The following is a 21,003-nucleotide window of genomic DNA, read 5'->3' on the forward strand; positions in this document are numbered from 1 at the left end:
TACAAGGAGGTCATTTTCCTGTATTTATGCCTGGGAAATCCCAGACATAAGGATGGCAAGACTGACTATCAGACTTCCTAGCTGGAGTCATTCTTTTGAACAGGTGGTGTAACTTTTAAAGCACTTGGACAAATGGCCAAATTCCTTTTTTTTTTTTTTTTTTTAACCTAAGATATCTAAAAACCACTCTGGAAAACACGTATCATTTAGCAATTTTTTTTATCATGCTATTAGCAGAGAAGTACCAGTATACTCAAAGGAAAAGGACAGTGAAATAAAAACACATGAGGAGAGTCAGCTAAATACAGAGCAGTGTTTAAAAGACCTGATGATGTATACTTTAGTACGAAGCAAGTTATGAAGTGGGTTGATAGGAAAACAAATATGTTTTGCCAGAAGAAGGATTGTGGTTTGAGGAATTATTACAAGGAGTAATTGAATACATTTGGCATAGAAATCCTCTATCTACATGTACATAATTTAAAAGTTTGAATCTGGAAATATTCTAAAAAGTATTCGTAGATGAATAGACTTTCAAGCTAAAATGATTATTGCAGTGCTAATATGACTTCTTCCATGTTATGAGTAGAGAAACCTGGTTATCTGGATCATTTCTATGATTTCTGTATAACAATATCCACTATGACTTGAGCTGTGAATTATTATTGTAAATATGTTTCTGTAGTATTACTATATTTAATATATTAAGTAATTTTCTAGTGATTATGTAATAAATACATGTAATTTTACATTCTTATATGAGTGCCATATCTTGTTCAAATAAAAATAAAAAGTGAATACAGAGCTTTGAAAACTACAAAATCTCTAGCAAGAGCAATTTTCCTTAGGTATTAACAGAGAAACCAAGGAACACAAAACACACTGTATTTATAGTACCTTTTGTACATGAAAATCAGTTTTACTTGTCTTGTTGTAAACAGTCTTTCAGAATCATAAATAAAAACTAAGTTTAGCTTTCTGTGTCCTATACATCTTACTAGTCATAAATTCATCCATGACAAACAGTGCAGTGTTTAGTTCTAAAGAACCATTCAGCTGTACTGAAAATTGTTGCAATAGACCTTACTAGGAAGATTCTCTTCTCCCCAGTGTACAGTCATAACCCTAGAGAACTCGCAGAGCCAAGGCAGCTAACCTATCCTTGGCTAAGATTAGAGTACAAGACCCTGATGAATGTTGAAGTCAAGGGACTTTTGAAGCAGTATTTGCTTCAAAAGGTATAAAGTTAATTAATTAATTATGAAATTAAATGAAATCTTAATCAAGCATTCTATTGACATAAACTGAGTTACTAAAATTGGTACAAAAATTCAATAAAAATAGGGTGAACTGCAGGATCCTCTGTTTTCTGTCAAAATTCAACATATGTTCTTAATAGTGGATTTTAAGAGAGATATTGTGAAACTAAGACACTTGGAAGTATCTTACCATGTGCTAACTGGTACACTTCATTGGGAAATACTGCTTTTACATAAATCCAGGGTGTCAGTTTTGCCTGTAGGAGGTCTTAATGATTCTGTTACCCTGCACAAACCCATGAGCAAAATGCTTTCTCCTCACCCACAGCTCAGTCATTATTTCACTTAATAGTAAGTAGTATTGTAGAAGGAGTGTTGTTTTGAGTCAGGTAGATACAGGACAGTGATGGTAAAGGAAGAGATATCATGAATGAGGAGGCCCCCAGTAAATCCTCAGTATGTATCTGTAAACCTTCCTGCAACATCTCAGACAAAGTCCAGCTCTCTTGTCAACCCTTACATCTATCATAAATGCCCATCACATATTCTACACACACACATGCTAGTAGTGCGCACACGTATGTATTTGGGCTGACAGTAAAAAATAATTCTTTTTCTGTTCTGCTTCAAACATCTGGACACTTTCAGGCCTTGATCTTTCTAGAACATCAATTTTCTGCTTTTAATATGTTTCAAAGTTAGGGTGCAATTGACACTCGTGTCAGCAGCACATGATACATGTATGTTTCGCTGGCTCTAGTGTACAACAATTTGCAGAGAATGGTAAAACCTGCAAAGCAGAAAATATATGGAGTCAGTTGTGGTGTTCTGTTGTTGATTCAACTGTTTAGTCTTTGAGTTGAAAGGCAGAGAAAAACAGGAAAAAACTGGCCACAGGATAAATAAATATGGAACTGGCTTGTATTCATTACAGACATTGGACAAAAAATGAGAAACGGCAACTATCAGCTTTCATACACTGCATTGGAAAATGTCATTGTTGTGTAACATGACCAAAATGACCACGAATACCACTGCACATGCTCAGCACAGAAGGGGAGGTCCAACAGGGACTAGCAGAATTAAGCTGTTTCATGTGGGAACCATATTTTTTAGAATACATATTGTTTTCATTCAAAAATCTCTGTTTAGTGAATTCTCTTTGCATTTTATACTCTTTCATTTTTCTGAAAAATTCCTATGAACTGATTTCTGCTACTGAATGTGTCCAAAATTAGAAAGCTGCACTGAGAGGCTTAGAGGGATAGGAAGAAGAAAAGAAGAGTCAACACAGAAGAAAAGGTTAGATGAATAAAAGTATGTCAGAGCAAAGCTTCCCACGAAAGATTATTGAGACTAAAGCTCTTTTTTTCAAAACCAACATTTATACACACACATACACACACACACACACACACATATATATATATATAAATCAAGAGCAAAAAGCCCCATTTTATGATATTTTTGGTGCTGTTTAATTTCTTTATATCTTCTTTGCCATTGTTAAAAAACAGCCAGAACTTCAAAGGAAAGCTGCATATGTTCTAAATCAGGACTTCAGTCCTGATGTATTACAGCACAAAAATTAAAACTAAATAAATGTGCTGTCTAAACTCCCATATTTCTAAAAAAAATTCCTTTTAAGGATTTAAAAATTTAGAATTATTGCTTGATCTTACTTTACCAAGCATAATATTTTCAGCAGACTAAATGACAAAATATTGTATTGAAAAGAAAGGAAAAAATATATTTTCTTCTGGATATATCTGAACACCTGTATTTGGCCATCTTGCAGGCTTTTTCAGATGCAAGGGGGAAAATGAAACTTTGCCGTCATTTGTCTGATAGTGAGTATGAACTGCATAATTTTTCAGCTTATCCACTGCTTTCATGTGTGCTCCTTGACCGTCAGGGTAAATCGATGAAAACAAAGTAGTATGTCTACATAGGAAAGAATAGCCTTCCTGGTATATCTCGTAAGGATGATTGAAAAATGGATACATATTCTTGAAGAATAAAAAAGAAAAAAAGAAAAGAAAAGAAAAGAAAAGAAAAGAAAAGAAAAGAAAAGAAAAGAAAAGAAAAGAAAAGAAAAGAAAAGAAAAGAAAAGAAAAGAAAAAGAAAAGAAAAAGAAAAGAAAAGAGAAAAAAAAGTGCCAATTTTTTACTTTTTTCAAATTATGAACTTTGTAACAAGTCAAGTTAGAATTCCACTTCACTTTAATGCTGTTTGACCTGATCCTGCTGTTTTCCCTCCTTAGTGAAATGGCATTCCTGACTCCGAAAGTGACTGGCCAGAGTAGACCAGTTAAATCTGCCTTCAAAATATTGCAGGACTGGGGCCTTTGTGGTATCCCTTTTCCTCTGGCATTTACATTTACAATGGCCATTTGCTGTTCTCCTGCAAAGTCATTTTGATTTGTATTCACTGGTTTGTTTTATCAGGTTGCAAAAGGGGCAAGTGGCTCAGGTAAATACAAATGCAAATGCTGCTCTTTTTAGTAAACCTTTTTTTTTTTTTTCCCTCTGTTTTTTCTCTTTTAAAACTCATTTATTCCTGTTCCTTTTTATTTTCAATTAAAAACTAATCACAGACTTTGTTTTATGTTCTCAATGAATGGCAGTCCTTTACAAAGATTCATGGATACTGGTGTGATCGAGAGATCTGACTGTCCACCTCTTTTCATTTTAAATTAACTATTCCCTATTCAGTTGTATGTAAAAGTTCAATTTCACATATAAATAGGATGTGTTTTTGAGATATAGGATGCATTTTTTAAACACCAATAAAAAGTGGGTCATTATGGGTGAGAAGTTGAAGAGTGCAAACAGCCTCTATGAGGAACATAACATTTAGCAAATGCTAACATATGTTTGCAAACATTTTTATAAGAGTGAAGCACTGTTTCTTAATTTACTCATGTTTTGTTATATAATTAGTACTGTAATCAGTTCTAATGACCATATTTGCATATAATAAAAGAGCAGGGTGAAGTTCCAGGGGAGTTTGAGACATTCTGGGCTTTTAGCACTGTCCTAAATGTAACCATCTAAACTTGGTGCCTGAATTGAAAGTGCAGTTCCCTCAGATGGCTGTGGAGCCCCTAGAAGTAGACTGAGAGTACCAGAACTCCCCAAAAATGGACAGCAAAAAACAAACAAACAAAAAAAAGCCTCTCAGCCTAAGGGAGATCTGAAGAATATTTCAGGGTTAGTTGCAGGTCTTTGGATATATGCTATGTGCTAAGGTTGTCTCTCCCACAACTGGACTTCAGAGTTTGTCAGCTTATTTGGGGTCAGTTGACTTGAGATTTTCATAGTATTTATATAGATAAAACTTTTTCATTTTTGTAAATTCTATAATAAATACTTTGCAGTTTTTAATCTGGCAAAGGGATTTGTCATTGTTTCAGTATAGACATCACCAAGAACACAGCTACAGAAATGGTGTGTGCTCTGTGCATTGAACTTACTAAGATATGACCTGAATCTTCATTTATAGAAAAAGAAAATGTGAAATATTTGGATAATTAGGGAAGGAAGAAGAAGAATTTACATTTGTGTTGCCTATATTTTCTGCCTTTTGGAGAAGATCTCAGACCTTTTTATTTGCAACAATCCTTTGATGACTGGCAAGGGGAATACTCTCAGGCAGGCAAAGTGTCAGTACTTTTTCATATTATATTCTACGATGACCAATCTTTATTCTATTTTCCTCATTTAATTCTTAATTAAGATATGAGCAGCATGTGAAAATGCATCAGTGGAATTTCTGAATCTGGACCCACTGAAAGAGACTCTTTCCAGACCAGGTTTACCAGTTTGGCACAAAGCTTCATCCAGCTGTTGGATGAATGAGTTACTCAATTTAGGCTCAGCCTAAAATTGTTTACACACTTTTTCTTGGCCTCAGTAAATCTCGAAATTGCATATAAAAATGGTGCACAAAGGAACATTATTTGGGTTGTAAGGTCAATTGCTCAAGTGAGATTTATGATTGCTTGCACAACAGACCCCTTTTGCATATGCTTTAAGATAGGTTTGTTAATTCAGTGAACATCTACTTTTCTAGACCTTTGCTTTCCTCATTATGATGGCCAGTTTGAGACTGTAACCAAAAAAAAATCAGCAATTAATGTTTGCTAACTTCAAAGTTTCTGTCTAATTCAAAATAAATAAAATAAAATAAAATAAAATAAAATAAAATAAAATAAAATAAGCAAGAAAAGCCCCCAAACAGCAGAAAAGAAACAAAGTAGGCAATAAAAAAATAAATAAATAAAGATGAAATAAATGTTCCCCTACTTTTCCTGTGTATATCGTTTTTCTCTGTTGGCCTCTTCTAAAAAAACAACAACAAAACAAGCATAAACAACAGAAGCACTACTCTGAAAAGGAACTGATGCAAAAAATAGCATTGTTGAGCTGTAGATTTGTTTTAATTTAAAAATTTGTTTGTTTTTCTGTTTGTGCAAGATATAAAATCAACTGTAGAGACAATTCTTTATCATTGCTGCACTGCAAATCACAGCGACAACAAAAAGATCATGTAGTAGTCCTACAAAATAGTTGATAGTCACACTGAAACAAATTTCTCCAGAATGTTTCCAGAAAAAAAGAACAAAAAAACTCATAATTTTTTGACATCCTCCTGTCTGTCACCACACACCTGCTCACTCACACCTTTTCCACCCTGCTGGGTGTACATTTGGCTTTGTACTTCTTGAGTGAGACAATATGTAGCTCATACGTGGAATTGCATGCATTTTAGTACTAATGAAATGTGTTTTGTTAATAATCTTACATTTGTAAATGAGTTTTTTTTCCCTCTCTACCTGCGAGCACTTTTCCTCAACTGTAGTTTTCATTTGTAGCTGAGTACTAAGTCCTTGTAAGTGCTACTATAAATGTATAACTTTTACAGCTTGAGTTTACAATGTGTATGAAGGAAAGAAAACAAAGGTTTTCAGGCTGTCTTTGAGCTGTTCCAGGCTGGGCTAGGTGTATGCTGGCAGTGAGACAATTACACACCACCTGTGTAGGAACAGAAGCTTCACTTTCCCATGCTAGTGGGAAAGGACTCATACAGATGATGGTTGCTCTGAAAGTAATGCCCCTTATTTTATTATGGTGGCCCACAGAGTCAGTGGAAGATGTTGGTGGTATGGCAATAGAAGTTGAACCTTCCCACCAGTATTCTGTGACATTTTGTTGCCATGCAAGAGATGGCAGCTGAGGGGAAGACTGACAGAATGGCATCTGGCATGGAAGTGCATGCAAAGAAAAGGTGTGGAAGTGAATTCTTCCATGTGGGGAAAAAAAAAAAAAAAAAAAAAAAAAAAAAAAAAAAAAAAAAAAAAAAAAAAAAAAAGTGCACCCACTGATATTCATCAATAGTTGCTGAATACTTATGGAGACCAAACATTAGATGTGAGCACAGTGATGTAATAAGTGGATAAGTGAGGTGACAGCAGTGGTGGCAGTGAAATGAAGCACAAGCCATGTTCTGGACAGCTGTGCAACTGCAGTTGCACTACAAAATGAAGAACTTCTCAATCTTCTCATGTGAATTGTCAGATTATGACCAAGGAATTGTATGCAGAGCTGAAAAACTGGATTCAGTGTGTTGCAAACAATGACAGCAACTTTAGAATATTGAGAAGTTTGTAACAAGTGGGTCCCACAAATGCTCACAGAGGAAAACAAATAACCCTGCACATGAGTTTTTCAGGATCTATTGAACCAATGTGAATTTGAAGATATTGGTTTCTTGGACTATATCATTTCCAGTGACGAGATGTGATGTTCACCGCTACAATTCAGAGCTAAAACGGCAGCCCATGTAGTGGCAACGTGAATTCCCCACTGAAGAAAAAATTCAAGCCAGTCCTCAGTGGAAAACATGATGTGCACTGTCTTTTGGGATAAGAAAGGTGTGATCTTACTGGATTCCCTGAAACATGGAAAAACCTTTAACTCTGACGACTACGTTACAATGCTTCCTGAACTGAAGACTCAAACTGCCAGGAGTTGGACCAGAGAAGAAGACAATCTTTTCCTTGCAACACGATAATGTCAGGACCCATACCAGTTTGAAGATTGTGAAACACATTGCAATCTTGTCCTACCACACCCACTGTATAGTCTGAATATGACACCTTTCCACTTCCATGTGTTTGTGCTGATGGAAGATGGGCAATATTTTCCAAGCAACAATCTTGTCATAGCAGTTGTGAAACAGTGTGTCACTTCCAAAGGTGTAGCTTTTTACAAGCACAACATGCAGGTATTTATTCATCACTGGTGAAACTGCTCAGCTGATGGTGGTAACTGTGTTGAAAAATAGTGTTTTGTAGCTGAGAATCTTCTATCTCTAACAGTGTTATTGTGCTCTTTGGATTTGTTGTAGTTTTCATGCTCGGGGGGGGGGGGGGGGGGGAGGGGGGGGGACGACGTGTTGGAAATAGGAGTGACTTATATACGTATGTAAAGGCAATTGGAGTTTATTCCTGATGAACCAATGAAGTAAGTCATAGTCTGGGAGGACATAAAAATAGTTAAAAGGTTAGAAGGGGAAACTCTTTGAGTCCAGCTGATATTGGGAAGCACATGCAATCTCTCTTCTGAGTGCTAAAATGAAGAACTCCACATACACATTTAATCTTTAATATGTATTTTATTCACAATTTCTAAACTTATTTTATGGTGATTAAAAGAAGATTGTGTTTCCACATACTTGGCCATATTCAGCTCACAGTTCCTGAGGTATAAATTCATTGTAGTCACTGGGTTACTTCAAGCTTCTTTTCTGAGACTTTGTGATATTATTTCTGAAAGGGCAAACAATGTGATTGCTTGTTATCAGATACCTACTTATTTAAATACGGATACACCTTATTTTGTTTGGGAGTTATCTGTAGCACTTTTGCCTACAAATACAGGGATGTCTTGTGGAACACAATTTATTTACAATTCACTGCCATCTGCTTATGTTCTGACCTTGACTGAGTAGCTTGTCAGTGAGCAATTCAGAAATCACTGCTGACAAAATCTCAATCATTTCCATGATAATATAGTTGTGGGACTGTCTCATCTTCCTCACATCCTAGGGATGTGAAAGTATATCTCTGGAAATGAATTCAGAAATGTTCTACATTCTTTGCAGAAATAAAGGCATAAGCATTCTCTGTTCTCTCTCTCTCTCTCTTTTTAATATCATCATACTATCATAGTATCATAGTATCATGCAAGTTAGAAGGGACCTTAGAGATCATCGATCATCATAATAATATATTATTTCCTGATAATTTCAGATGGTTATAAGATAATCTAAATCCTTGATCACCTTAATTTCTTATTCACATTCATTTTTGGTTTTGTTCATCCACTCAGACATCTAGTAATTCCACTTATATGCCTGTATTTTCTTTTAGTTTAAAAAAAAAAAAAAAAAAAAAAAAAAAAAAAAAAAAAAAAAAAAAAAAGGTGCTTGTTATCTCTTTAATAATAGACTTTTTCACTGACTTGGCAAACAATCTTGTAATTTTCTTCCATGTATCCCTTCTGTTTTCTCTCATCTTTCTTTCTCTTACATAATTACTATGAATTAATTAATTCATTCTAACATAATGACCAGTAATAAAATTCAGGCTAGAACATTGGGAAGACACCAGAATTTTGGTACATGAGCATTTATTTAAGGAAAAGAAATCAGCAGATTGGTCAAAACTAAGGATGGTTAAAGAGTGTATTTTTCTCTGCTGGAGTGCTGACTACTACCTTGGATAAGAAGAGCTCTTCTGATTTTGATGTTTTTCCTCTCTGTATTTACCTGTAGAGAAGCAATCAAACACTTCTGTTGTCAGAAGTTTTTAAGATGCTTTTCTGTGATGTTTGCATAACTTTTCCCAAGCTTTCAGCTGTTGTGGCTTTTCAGCTTTGTCTGAAAGAAGAACAAATACAATCCTGATGTTGCAGTTTGATACATGTTGTTTACTATGTTTCTGGTGCCACTAGGGAGCTTTGGGCTCTGACAGCAGGTTATTTCACCTGCAGTAGTTAAAACTCTGCAGGGAAAAACAGTAGCTATTCTGGAAGTGGATTTTCAGTGTCTCCATCCAGAAAAGCCAAAATACTATTTTGCCTGTGGAAATCGACCGTGTTGCTCTAGAAACAGTCTGTTAACACTGACTGAATGATTTTTGCCCTGCTTTGAACTTCCCATTTTTAAGAAGAATGACAAAGATGACTTTGATAATGCAGCTGCAACAACATCTGGAGTCCTCAAATTACCTTGACATAAGCTAACTGGGTTTCTGTCAGAGTACTGAATAGAAATGTCATTGTTTGTCTCAGCATCTCTGTTGTTCAATGGGCATAAGGTCTGTCATCTTCCTTTGATGCTACTGTAATGCTGTGGTATCAAGAGAGGTAAATTCTACAGATCCCACAGAATCAGGTCATTCCTGATTCAGAAAGTTTAGAAAGGTTTAGCTGCCTGAAGGCACTCTTCATGTATGGTTTGTGAGGATGCACCTGCTTGCTTATTTCATTGTTTGGAAGTTTCTTGAAGAAACGGTATTAAAACACTGAGCAAAGAATTCCATGAGAGTTTCTGGAGCACTGGTTCTCAGGCAGTAATTTCTGCTTGTCTGCAGAAGCTCACAGAAAAGCTTTTTCTGAGAAGTGCATTTCATAAGACTGGAAGGACCAAGATTCTACTAAAGGATTCTATTCTCACACATGTATGTAGCAGGAAAGTTTTCTGAGGAAACTAAGACGTCACTCCTGTTTCTATAAATATCACTCCAGGACACAGGTTTATCTCTCAAATTCATATGAATTTGGCCCTAATATTTACATTTTTTTTTTTTTTTTTTAAAGGAACATCTTTACTCTCATGCTTTAAAAATGTTGCATATCTGTGATGAGTATGAGTCACATATTTCATTCTGAGAAGCAGCAAATAAAAATATTTTCTACATATTTTGACCTCCTGTGCATCAAAATGGAGTGATGTCAGTCCTGCTTCCACTTGAGGCCCATGTAATTCTGTGCCATGCTTTTTGGTTTTGTTTTTGTTTATCTTTCATGATTCCAGTAGATTATGACTTACAGCTGTTGTGAAGTCTGCTGTCTAATAACATGTGATAACAGGTTCTGACATAAATTTTCCATTCGGGAAGGAGGCTATATGAAGCCACCTAAGTCATCCATGATTTTATTTTATTTTATTTTATTTTTACTCTATGAGGTTTTACATGCCATTTCAAGGCATCTGTGTGTCCTTTTATTGGTATGAAAAGGAACAAAGGGTCTGTTGTATATGGGATGAAGTTACATCCTTTATTCTTACGTGTCTTTGTAATAGAACAGCATAATAGAAAGTTGCTCAATGTATTTTGTTTGGAAATTGCAATTAATCAGAAGTCTGTAAGGAGTCAGACCTCAAACCTAGTTTCCATACTATTTCCTTTTGTGAGTTTTACACATTACCTTTTCAATAAGTGGTGACAGGCAGCACATTTCTTGGTGATTATGGCATGTGTCAGGTGGGGTTAACGGGCACAAGGCCAGAGGGAAAGTAACTACTCGAGATGTACAGTAATCCCTTAGAAATGCACTGCCTTATTTCCTCCTGATATTATAAAATGATGTTTATTAAACAATGTGATCCAAATCCTGAGAGGCATTAGGCCTCTGATACTAATATTGAGTTCACAAAGAGACTTGATGCCAAACCAGCCAGGAAATCAAGCCTATGTATGTACAAGAACTCATCCTTGATATACTTATTGTATCAGTGTCTCTCATCTTGGAATGATGAATGATCCACATCTGGAGGCCAGATTTTAGATAATGGTATATACTGATTAACACTGGCTAAGCAACTAACCCTTAATTTAATGTGCTGTGTTGATGTGATAGGGTCAGTAAATGACTGCAAATGAAGTGAGAGCCTTAATTTGTAGACTCAGAGAAACTGTGTATGTTGGAAAGACATCTTAATCCATGATGCTTTTCTTGGCAGAATTTTTAAACCATCTTCAGAAAATGGCAGTCAGCTCTCAGCTTCTGAGTGATGGGCTTTAAACCAGATCCTTTGTGCAAGTCTCTTGGGTCAATTCAAAATTAACTGACTTGACTTTTCATCAGTTAAAAAAATATAAAGCTAGATCTTCCCATCTGATTGTTTTCAGTCATAACTCTGTGCCCACATTACAGCTATATTCATTTATAACAGCAGAAACGTTGCCCCATATATTTTAAAATCATAACATTGATTCATAGGCAGTAGCATTATAATAATCTTCCCCAAAACTTAATCAAACTTACTGGTTTAATCAGATAGGCAATAGTGGTATCTGATTTTCATTCCGTTGTGGATTAGAAACAAATCCCTCATACTTTGAATTATTTATGTTTTGATCATATGTCGTTTTCAAGCCAACTTCTTACTGAGTCTGAACTCAGGTTTGGAAATATAATCATCAGTAATTTGTAACATCAGATGCAGATATTGTATATCAGAGATACAGGCAACTTGATCAGTTTTGGAAGAAATTGTCATGATATCAGTGCTACCCCGTGCACTATCATCTTAGCAGTTTTCACAGTATGGGGGATAGATTTTAAAATTGTAGTTGTCAGCCTGTTTAGGCTATCCATATATAAAAATTTTGAGGAATATTTAGTTTATTTTCAGAGAAAAATAAAATTAAAAACTTCCAAACTGCACAAAGAAGGGGACTCCCACCCTCCAGATGGAGCGACAGTCTGATTCAGAGATCTGAAGCTGAGATTCTAACATGACACCTTGTCGTCTGCAGTTCTGTATTTTCCCTCTTGGCTTCTGCTTTCTTCCTGTTCCTGGAAAAAACATTGAAAACTTTGTGGGATGGATAATCTTGCTTCCTGTTCAGCTTTACTGAGTTGAGGATTTGCTGTCAAAATGAAAAAAGGGGGAGGGTGGTAGAGCAGTTGAGAAGTTATTACATGGGCCAGGTGTGAGACAGGGTAGAGATGAAAATTATATGAGAATACTGGAATAAAGGAAGGCTAGGAGCAAATGCCTAGTATGAACAGACCTAAAAACATCCAGTCAGCTTTTGGAATATTCAAAATCTCCTGTTTTGACTCTGGCAGCTGAAATCTGCTGTTGAATTTTTTTCCTCTGAATCCACATAGCAACACTGCAACAAATCTGAAAACCTAGTCATTATTTTATACACCACTATGACCTTTCCTGGAGGATGCTGAGTCCCTGTTACTTGATAATAAAAAGTATAAAAGAAATATTTTCGTTTCTTTAGTACAAGTGAGCTGGGAGAATAACTCAGGGGAAGCATCTTCCTTCAAATACTTTCTCTGAGGAACATATTGTCACATGGTCAGCACTGCCATTGTATGGTGGAGGTATACAAATGCCTCCTCCCCTGCATGGAAGACTGAGCAAATATGATGGATTTTGTAACCCACTTGGAGACATGGATGCCCAGACCATCCTACTGAGCACTGGCAATCTAACCTTTTCCTGCAGTGACAAAAATTTGCATTACCTGGCCTTTGGAGAGACATCCTATGTATTCTTGAGTAAGTATTGAATAGAGATTTAATAAGTTATGTTCAGTGTAGCAGCTCATGAGCAGCTAATTATGAAAAACATATTACTGTAGAACTAACAGGCATGCAATAAAAACATCTATTACATAAATTGTTAATACTTAAAAAATGTGTTTCTGGGACCATTGCTATTTATTTAACATACAATTACTGTCTAATTTAATCTAAATTAAATGCCTGGTTGAGACATGTAATTTAAAGTGTTACTGAGCTTCCTTCTCTGGTACTGAAAGCAAGAAATCAGCTGCTAATGCCTGGAGGCCAGGTCTTTACCATTTAAATTCAGGTACCTTAGCACTAGCATTCCAAATATCAGCCATTTGGAAAGTGTTTTTCATAAGAATGTACGCATCTGGCATTTCCTCTCACTCGGGGCCACATCCTGCCAACTGAGTCAAGCCTCTGATTTAATCCAAATGAAGTTTTGATTGAATAAAAGGTATTGAATTAATATCTGAGAATAAAATATTTTTTCTTATGATAGAAGACAAGCTTTGTAAAATGTTCTAGCTCCTGCCAGTGCTGGAAGGGTAAATTATCATTTGACTCCCGTATGGATGTATTTATTTAGGACACGTAGTCTGATGACTCAGGAAGTTATGTAAAAACTGACCCAGTTAATTTTAGATGCTATTGTTGGAAGAATATCAATGAAAATTAATCAAATAGTCACGAAGGAACCACAGGGAAGGACTGCAGAACACTGGTGGGTAGGCTATTGGCAGCGATCATTGCACAGTTTTAATGAGAGGAAAACACATTCTCGAGTAAATTAGAGAGCAATGACATGATTAGATGGTAAATAATAGTTAAATACATGCTTGGAGGTCCAGGACAGAGGCTGTGGAGTTTTTGTGTTTTGGGTGTATTCCTTTCCAGTCTGCTCTGAATAGCCAGAAGAGTTCACCAGAACTCTGCCTATAATTTAGGGTCGGATTATAACTTTTCTGACACTGCAACCAAAAGAGCTGTTGGGGCCCTGATGCAGCAGGAGCCTCACTGAGGCTTTCACCATAAGCACAGAGCTCTTGGCTGTTGACGTGTCCTGGTTCTTCCAACAGCATCATGGCTCTGGTTGGCTCCGACTGCTGTCACCCGGAGGGGCTGTGCAGGAGACATCTGCTCTCCTTATGTGCAGGCAGGGAGATGGAAGGGATCTGTTTTCTTCTGAGGCAGGTTTAGTCCTCATTAAGTGGGCGTTTGCACACTCACTGTTGGACAAATGGCGTTGCATGTATGACTGTTTATGAAAACGAGGAGTGTTGAGTGGGAGTGGACTCCTCCCATATGGTCTCTCCCTGTTTACTGGGGAAAGGATATGAAAAGGATCACATTCACTAGCTGTCTTCCTTCTCAAATGTTTGTCTTTCAAAATGTAAGGCTGCATCCACAATCCAACTTGTTAGCTTTACTTTATCTACTTGTAGCACACACCAAAGTTGTGTGATCATAGAATCATAGATTCTATGATGATTACTCCATTGAAGGGGACTGGCCTGGACTAAACATGTTTTACCTGTTCATTATCGCTTTCTGTTTTAGGTTGTTAGAGTAAAAATGCTCCAAAAACAAAAACAGAAAACTGGCATAACTTCTGCTTCTCTTTAAGTAGATTTTAACATTTTTTCATGGTTTTCAGTAAGTCTAGGTAGGGTCTAACTGCTCCAACTACTTCGGTTAAGTGGGGCAGAAGTGTCACCGATGTCATTCCGCACTGTTTGGCAGAACTAGAAGGAGCACATGGGGAAGTTGTCTGTTACAAAAGCAAAAGCAAAAACAAAAACAAAGCAGCAAAAGAAATCCAACAAAAACAGGGCTCTTGCTGTTACACTGAGACATCAGACAGCCCACTAAAAGCTTACTTATTTAATTAAATGGTAATTCAAGTGAACAGCACACTGTGTCCTTCAGTAATGGCCTGGCAGCTTGCTCATTAATATAATACAGTATTAATTTTCTCTCTCAGCCTTGCCGCAATAGAACATATTCAGACATGAGGCTGAATGCTGTATTTCCTCCAGAAATAACATTGGAGGAGGGGTAAGGGTGTAATTAACTAATATGTGTTATGTTTTTGTTTCAAAAGTTTATGTTTTTGCTTCAAAGGTCAGCAGATAACAGCTTATATACTGTGCAATTTTCTAATGGATGACAGTGCCTGATAACACAGAAGTTCAAGTTGTCCATTAGGAAGTAAAATTCATAATTTTCAATCTGCAGCAAAATAGCGTAGTTATGCTACTCTGAGTTTATTACTGTTCCTGCAATACTTGTATGCAGTGAATTACTTACAGGATTGATGCAGATCGTAATCATGTTTTTAATGTTGCCTGCTGGCACAATTAATGGAATCCAGGGTGCATGATGAAGAGTGAACAGTAAATCTTTACAGATCTAGCTCTTGGAAAATTGTATCATGTTGGTAAATAGAGAATCAGACAGAAAACAAAAAGTGTTATCTCTCATATGCTATCATAATTTTGAGGCATTAGAAAATTTTTTTGCAACATGATAAAATGATATTTTTGGCTTTTTGTTCTTCTGTATATAATACTCACAGCTACGTCCTTCCAAGAGGACCTTGTGGCATTTTGTGCTCTTCATATTTAGATAACAGTTCATAAAAATTTCAGTTTTAATCTGCTCTTCATTCTTTTATAAAAAGTACAATTGTTTATCAACAGTATTTTATTTTCAGCAAAAAGTGAATCAGGTAGCATGTAGGGTTTTCAGAAATACCTAGTGGAGTTTTAATGTTGTTACTTGCATCGACCAGGGGTTTATCACCGTCTTTACTAGAATCATAGCAAGCCAATATTAAATGCTTTAAATTGTAAAAAATATATCTGAAAATAATTGCTGGCACAAAACCACTCTCTCAGTTTTCTAGTGCATTTCTAGTTAATGAGCATTATCTTAAAGGCACTGTTTCTCTGAAGTAAAATTTCACTGAGCACATTTACAATAAGATTTGAAAAAAGATCCGTATGTTCAATCTTTCAATTTATTTTTTAATAGTACATGACATTTGTATTCATTCTTATGGACATAAATAATCATGGATACTCCTAGAGCTCTTCCAAGCCCTGAGTAATGGATGTCTGTCATTCATTCAGAAACTCATGGTGTAAATGGCTCAAAGACAGTTACATCAGCACATTGTAACCTCAAAGAAGGGGTAAACATTGCAGGATGAACTCAAGGACTGATGTTTTAAGATGGCTTTCCTTTTTATAACCGTACATTTTCTGCTTCATTTGTTGTCTTTGTTTGTTTGCTTGTTTTGTTTTGTTTTTAAATAAAATGCCACTAATCTGTAATTCTCATGCATGAGTACAAAAGCACAGTTTTACAGTATGGTTAAACAAAACTGAAACTGTTTCTTAAAGTAAGCATTGCAGCTAACTCCTGTGTCAGATGGCACAATGGAAGGGTCAAGAACTGCTGTCAACCATTTCTAGAAATTCATTTGAATTGAAAGATCCAGGATTCAGAATGTTTATCTGACTCCTTTCTCGCCTTGGAGTTGATCAGTGGGACATCAAATAAGTGCTTGATCTCCTTACATCAGGAGAGATGACTGATTCTTTTCATGGTGCTTGTTACTATTTTCTTCTTGTTTTCCTTAATTATTTGGCATGGACTATAGCCCATCTTAAAACCATTACTTGACTGGGATTCCTTTCTTTCCATTTTGTTACTTCTGTGCTCCAGGGGATTTCCTTGAGGAAGTTAATATCTTTTCTAGGTTGCTACAGTGACACAGGATCCAAGTTTTTTTTGTTAAGAATTTCCATAACTCATTCAGTATCAGGCAACATTGTTGGCTAAAGTTATTTCTTCCTTTCCCAGCAAGTTACCTTTGCTGTCTTGGGGTAATTACACTGAAGGAAAGATCTCATCATATTGGTTTTATTTGGCAATACATTATTTTGTTACTTTGATCTCTGATGGGAAAGATACTTTCTGTATGGCTCATTGCATGGATCCCAATTCAGCCAGTAATTATTACTGTAACAATGATACTAGGAAAAGCAAGCAGACAAACTAGCATTGTGATGTCTACAAGATATATTACATATGGTTGCTTAACAGGAGAGAAAGGCACAGAGATAGTTTTTGCATTTTTTTTTGCCACACGTAGTCCAAGTAATTGCAGTGTGGTTGCACTCACATTTTCAAAATGTGTAGAAAAAATAAGGAAGACCTTTTCTTTCTTCATAGAAGTTCTTTAAAGTGAAGGATAATGGTGTTGTAAATGCATTGTTGAGTTTCACCACAGAGCCTAGGAGTGAGTTGTAGTGTTTTTGGATGTGAGGTGTCTGTGACTGTTCATTCTTCTTCATTTCCTTAAATGCTGTGTGTAAGACTTGCTTTATGCTGCTGGAACTCTCTTCTTATGAATCTGAAGATCACGTGTATAACATGCAGACAGAAATAAATCCTGTAGGTAAAAGAAAGTAGAAATTGGCTAAAGATCAAAGGTTATCCTCATTCCACTCCTTCCTTCACTTTTATTATCCTGTCTAAATTCAGCCTTTTGTAGAGAGGTTTTTATTTTATTTTTCATGAGGAAAGGTTGAGTTGAAATGAGAGTTAAGATTTTATTTGTTTTTCAACTCAGTATGTAATTTGAACTGCAGTGTAGTAACTTTGCTAGAATACAAACTGCAGTTCTCATAGGGTATAGAAGATTGAGGAGTGGATTAAGGAAACAGTACTTCAACTCAAGTGTTCTATGATCTGTAGATTAAGTGTCAAGTAGATCTCCTTTTTCTTTTTTTCAGATGTATGTTTTATTGCTTCTCAAATCAAGACTTAAACCTGTCCTGCAAATTTTCTTTAGATAACATGCTTGTAATTTCTGTATTTATTTTTGTACTTTTGGTGATATTTTCCACCAGAATGCATAAAAAAGTTTTGCTTTTCCTACCTCTACCTATGTAATGGCTTCAACAGGTGTTTTCTAAATGCTTTATTTAAGACTATGAGATGCACCAAAATTAGTAAGGTTGACCAACAGTGGAGTAACTGAACTAGATTAAGTAGGGAAGTTAAGAACAATATGCAATGAGTAAATAACTTCAGTAGTTTCAAAGCTATTCTTATTGTTACCCACTTAAAAGAGATTAATCAAAACAACAGCTGCCCTGGGAAACTACCACAAAATTTAAAATGTCTCTTCTCTTCCAGTTAATACTTTTCGTGAAATTTTTCTTGTCATTAAAAATTCAATAAATTAATTTTACTTGAATCACAGTTGAAAACTTTGTAGTAGTATTCACGTAATCATAGATCATCATAGAAAGTGTATCACAGTTTTTGATTATGATGCAGAATTGCTTAGAACATTATGGGCTAGGAGCAAGCAGTACTGGTAGAGGTATCTATAACATTCTGAGGAGTATCAATTTATCCCAAAATCTTGAATCAAAGAAAGTGATGCAATGCTATTTCTACTTCCAAAAGTACTTTAAAACGAAGATAAGATATGACATTTCCACTATTTTTCTATCCATGGCTGTATATTAGACTCAAAGTCCAAATACAAAGGAAGAAACAATCTCTAAACAAAAATTTCACTTCATTTGAATTTGATTATTTTAATTACCGTATCGTAGTCTAACTGTAAATGTTAATTATCACATCAATGCCATGAATGATCATCTCTAAATAAGATGGGTGTGTGTTACACTGTTGTGCAAATGAGGAGAATTGAGGGTAAAATTTGTTAATGAGAGACAAACCTCGTGTTTCAGCTAGTATCCAGCTACTAAGGAACAGCATAGGAGATATTATCTCACATCTGCCTCATACAAAATTCTTTATACCTAACTCCAAAGCATCTGGTGGGGGCTGCAGTCAGAAACAGGATACTGAAATAAATATATCCCATACTCCATGTAGTCTTACTCAGCAAATGTGAAATATGCCAGTAATATTTGTTCTGCTTTAATTATTTGCACTACTGTATTTGAATACTAGGTTTTGGTCACCTAACCAAGCAATTGCTGAAGCTAGCGGACGGCCGTGTTGTGCTGGCACTGGAGGGAGGACATGACCTTACTGCCATCTGTGATGCATCTGAAGCCTGTATAAATGCCCTTTTAGGAAATGAGGTAAAACATAAATCATAGTTGGAGAGAATGATCCAAGTTTGCTGAAAATACTATCTATCTTCAGTTTTCTTTTAGCAGCTCTAGAGCATACCTATTTTGATTGGGTTTAAAAGACATGCAATTTGAATGTTTCAGAGTAGATCTCAGATAAGCCAAAAGCATGCTTTGCTTTGAATAAATATATCTAAATAATACAAATATATAAAGCATTTAGTGTTTGCCTGAATTATTCTCACTTCTAGGTAAGATTTTACACTTCAAAATTGCACTTGGTATTTCTGTCCTGAATATCAGGCTTGATATCACTGGTAACCATTAGTATCATGTAGAAGGATCAAACCTTCCAGTAAATTGTTTTGGGAAAACACTGGCTGTTGTGATGTACCTGTGAATCTCAGGGATTGAATATTGCAATGGCGCATTTTTTTTTTAATTTTATTTATTTTTTTGGTAATATCTTAACACTTCGCATCTACTAGCATGTAGAAGAACAAATTTCAGAGGCTCTTGACACATGAAAACATTAATAAAAATTTGACCGAGATTTCAAAATTTGCTATTAGTTACTATTATTTTTAAGTTAAAAGTGAAGATTCAGTTTGGTCTGTCTGCATGCAGCTTAAATGGAGTGTCCAAGACTTATAAAATACTTTAGATATTATGGAAAAACTTTTGAGAATGGACTGACAGACTAAGGAGATATGAATACATAAACACTCATTTATGAAAATAGACTCTGTTGCCCACTGGAAAATATCTTTTCTCCTATAAATATGATGAGAAGGAAAGCAACATTTTTTAATCCCATTCCCTGAAATGTGGACCTTTATGAGACTAATGCTAATGACACAATCATAATGATATAATGCATCTTCCTTTGTGTGGATATCTGTGTTCCTCTGTCCAGTTATGACCATTTGGTGGTGCTACCCATTTATGAAAAGTGACTTTTTTTCTTTCAACACTATATCACACCCAACTACCACTTCTGCTTTCACAGGACAGACATTATCTGAGATAGCATACTGACTATGAGAAAAAGGAATAGGATAAGTGTATTGGAACAGAATCTTTCTTCCATTTTCTTTTAGAGTTACCTGGGCCTGGGAAATTAAATAAGTTATTTATCTGTTTGCAAAATGCTGCAAAGCAAATTTCAAGTTAGACAAAAATGTAATAACAGACTGAAGAAAAACATAGCCACACAATCATTAATAATACACTTATAAAAGAGTATGATCCTTAGTAACTTGAAACATCTCATGCAATAAGCATTATTCTCATGTACTGTTACTCACAGATGTGTCCTCAGGGAAATGCATTAAATGGTCTGTTGCAGCAGAATTTCAAAGAGAAAATGTGCTGTAGCTGCTAAGACAAAAATACTCCAGAGTGGATATCATTACTAACACTACCATAAGAAATTGGTGCTTACTTAAAAGAATAAGTAAAGGTGTTGCCGAGGAGCAGACACTAATGAGGAAGTCTGATACTGAGTTAGCAGTTAGAATTCAGCACGTCCGTTGACATCTATAGATTTATGGAAATCTATACCACATGGCCTATAGCATACACGCTGCTTGATTTCAGCAAGAAGGAAAATCTTGACACTCAAACTAGACATATTTTTCTCTTAGTTTTTATGTAAACTGTAGGATAGTAATCTGTTTATCAAGATAACTTTTTATGCATCTCTTAACAAAGGCTCAACACTAGAAAAAGAATATCACGTTCATCTTTTCTAAACTTGAGCATGGCATGGAAAATACTTGCACACAATTGCTGATTTTGAAGACTAATCCAAAGAACTATTAAGAGGTCTCTTTTTCTTGGAAGAGCACAGAATTTAAATGAGCTATCAGCCTCATCTATGTGTGGTGAGTACTTCTGAACTTCTCACCAGAGGCACTTTTGAATAACAAATTCAAAATTCAGCAGATAGATAAGTGGGATTATTATTGTCTTTTTTTTTTCTTTTTTTTTTTTTTTTCCTACTGATT

The 21,003-nt window shown here is 35.6% G+C and overlaps 1 protein-coding gene across 8 annotated transcripts in view; it reads left to right on the plus strand.

Annotated features, from left to right (window-relative positions):
• Positions 1–21,003, plus strand: part of HDAC9 (histone deacetylase 9) — a 402,973-nt gene that overhangs the window by 360,518 nt on the left and 21,452 nt on the right. For all 8 annotated transcript variants that reach the window (XM_072328342.1, XM_072328337.1, XM_072328338.1 and 5 more), the window contains one exon: positions 18,870–19,003. In XM_072328342.1, the coding sequence (XP_072184443.1) occupies positions 18,870–19,003 (134 nt within the window). The remainder of the gene's footprint in view (positions 1–18,869; positions 19,004–21,003) is intronic.

The sequence above is a fragment of the Excalfactoria chinensis genome, chromosome 2 (assembly GCF_039878825.1).
Source record: "Excalfactoria chinensis isolate bCotChi1 chromosome 2, bCotChi1.hap2, whole genome shotgun sequence".
NCBI lineage: Eukaryota > Metazoa > Chordata > Aves > Galliformes > Phasianidae > Excalfactoria > Excalfactoria chinensis.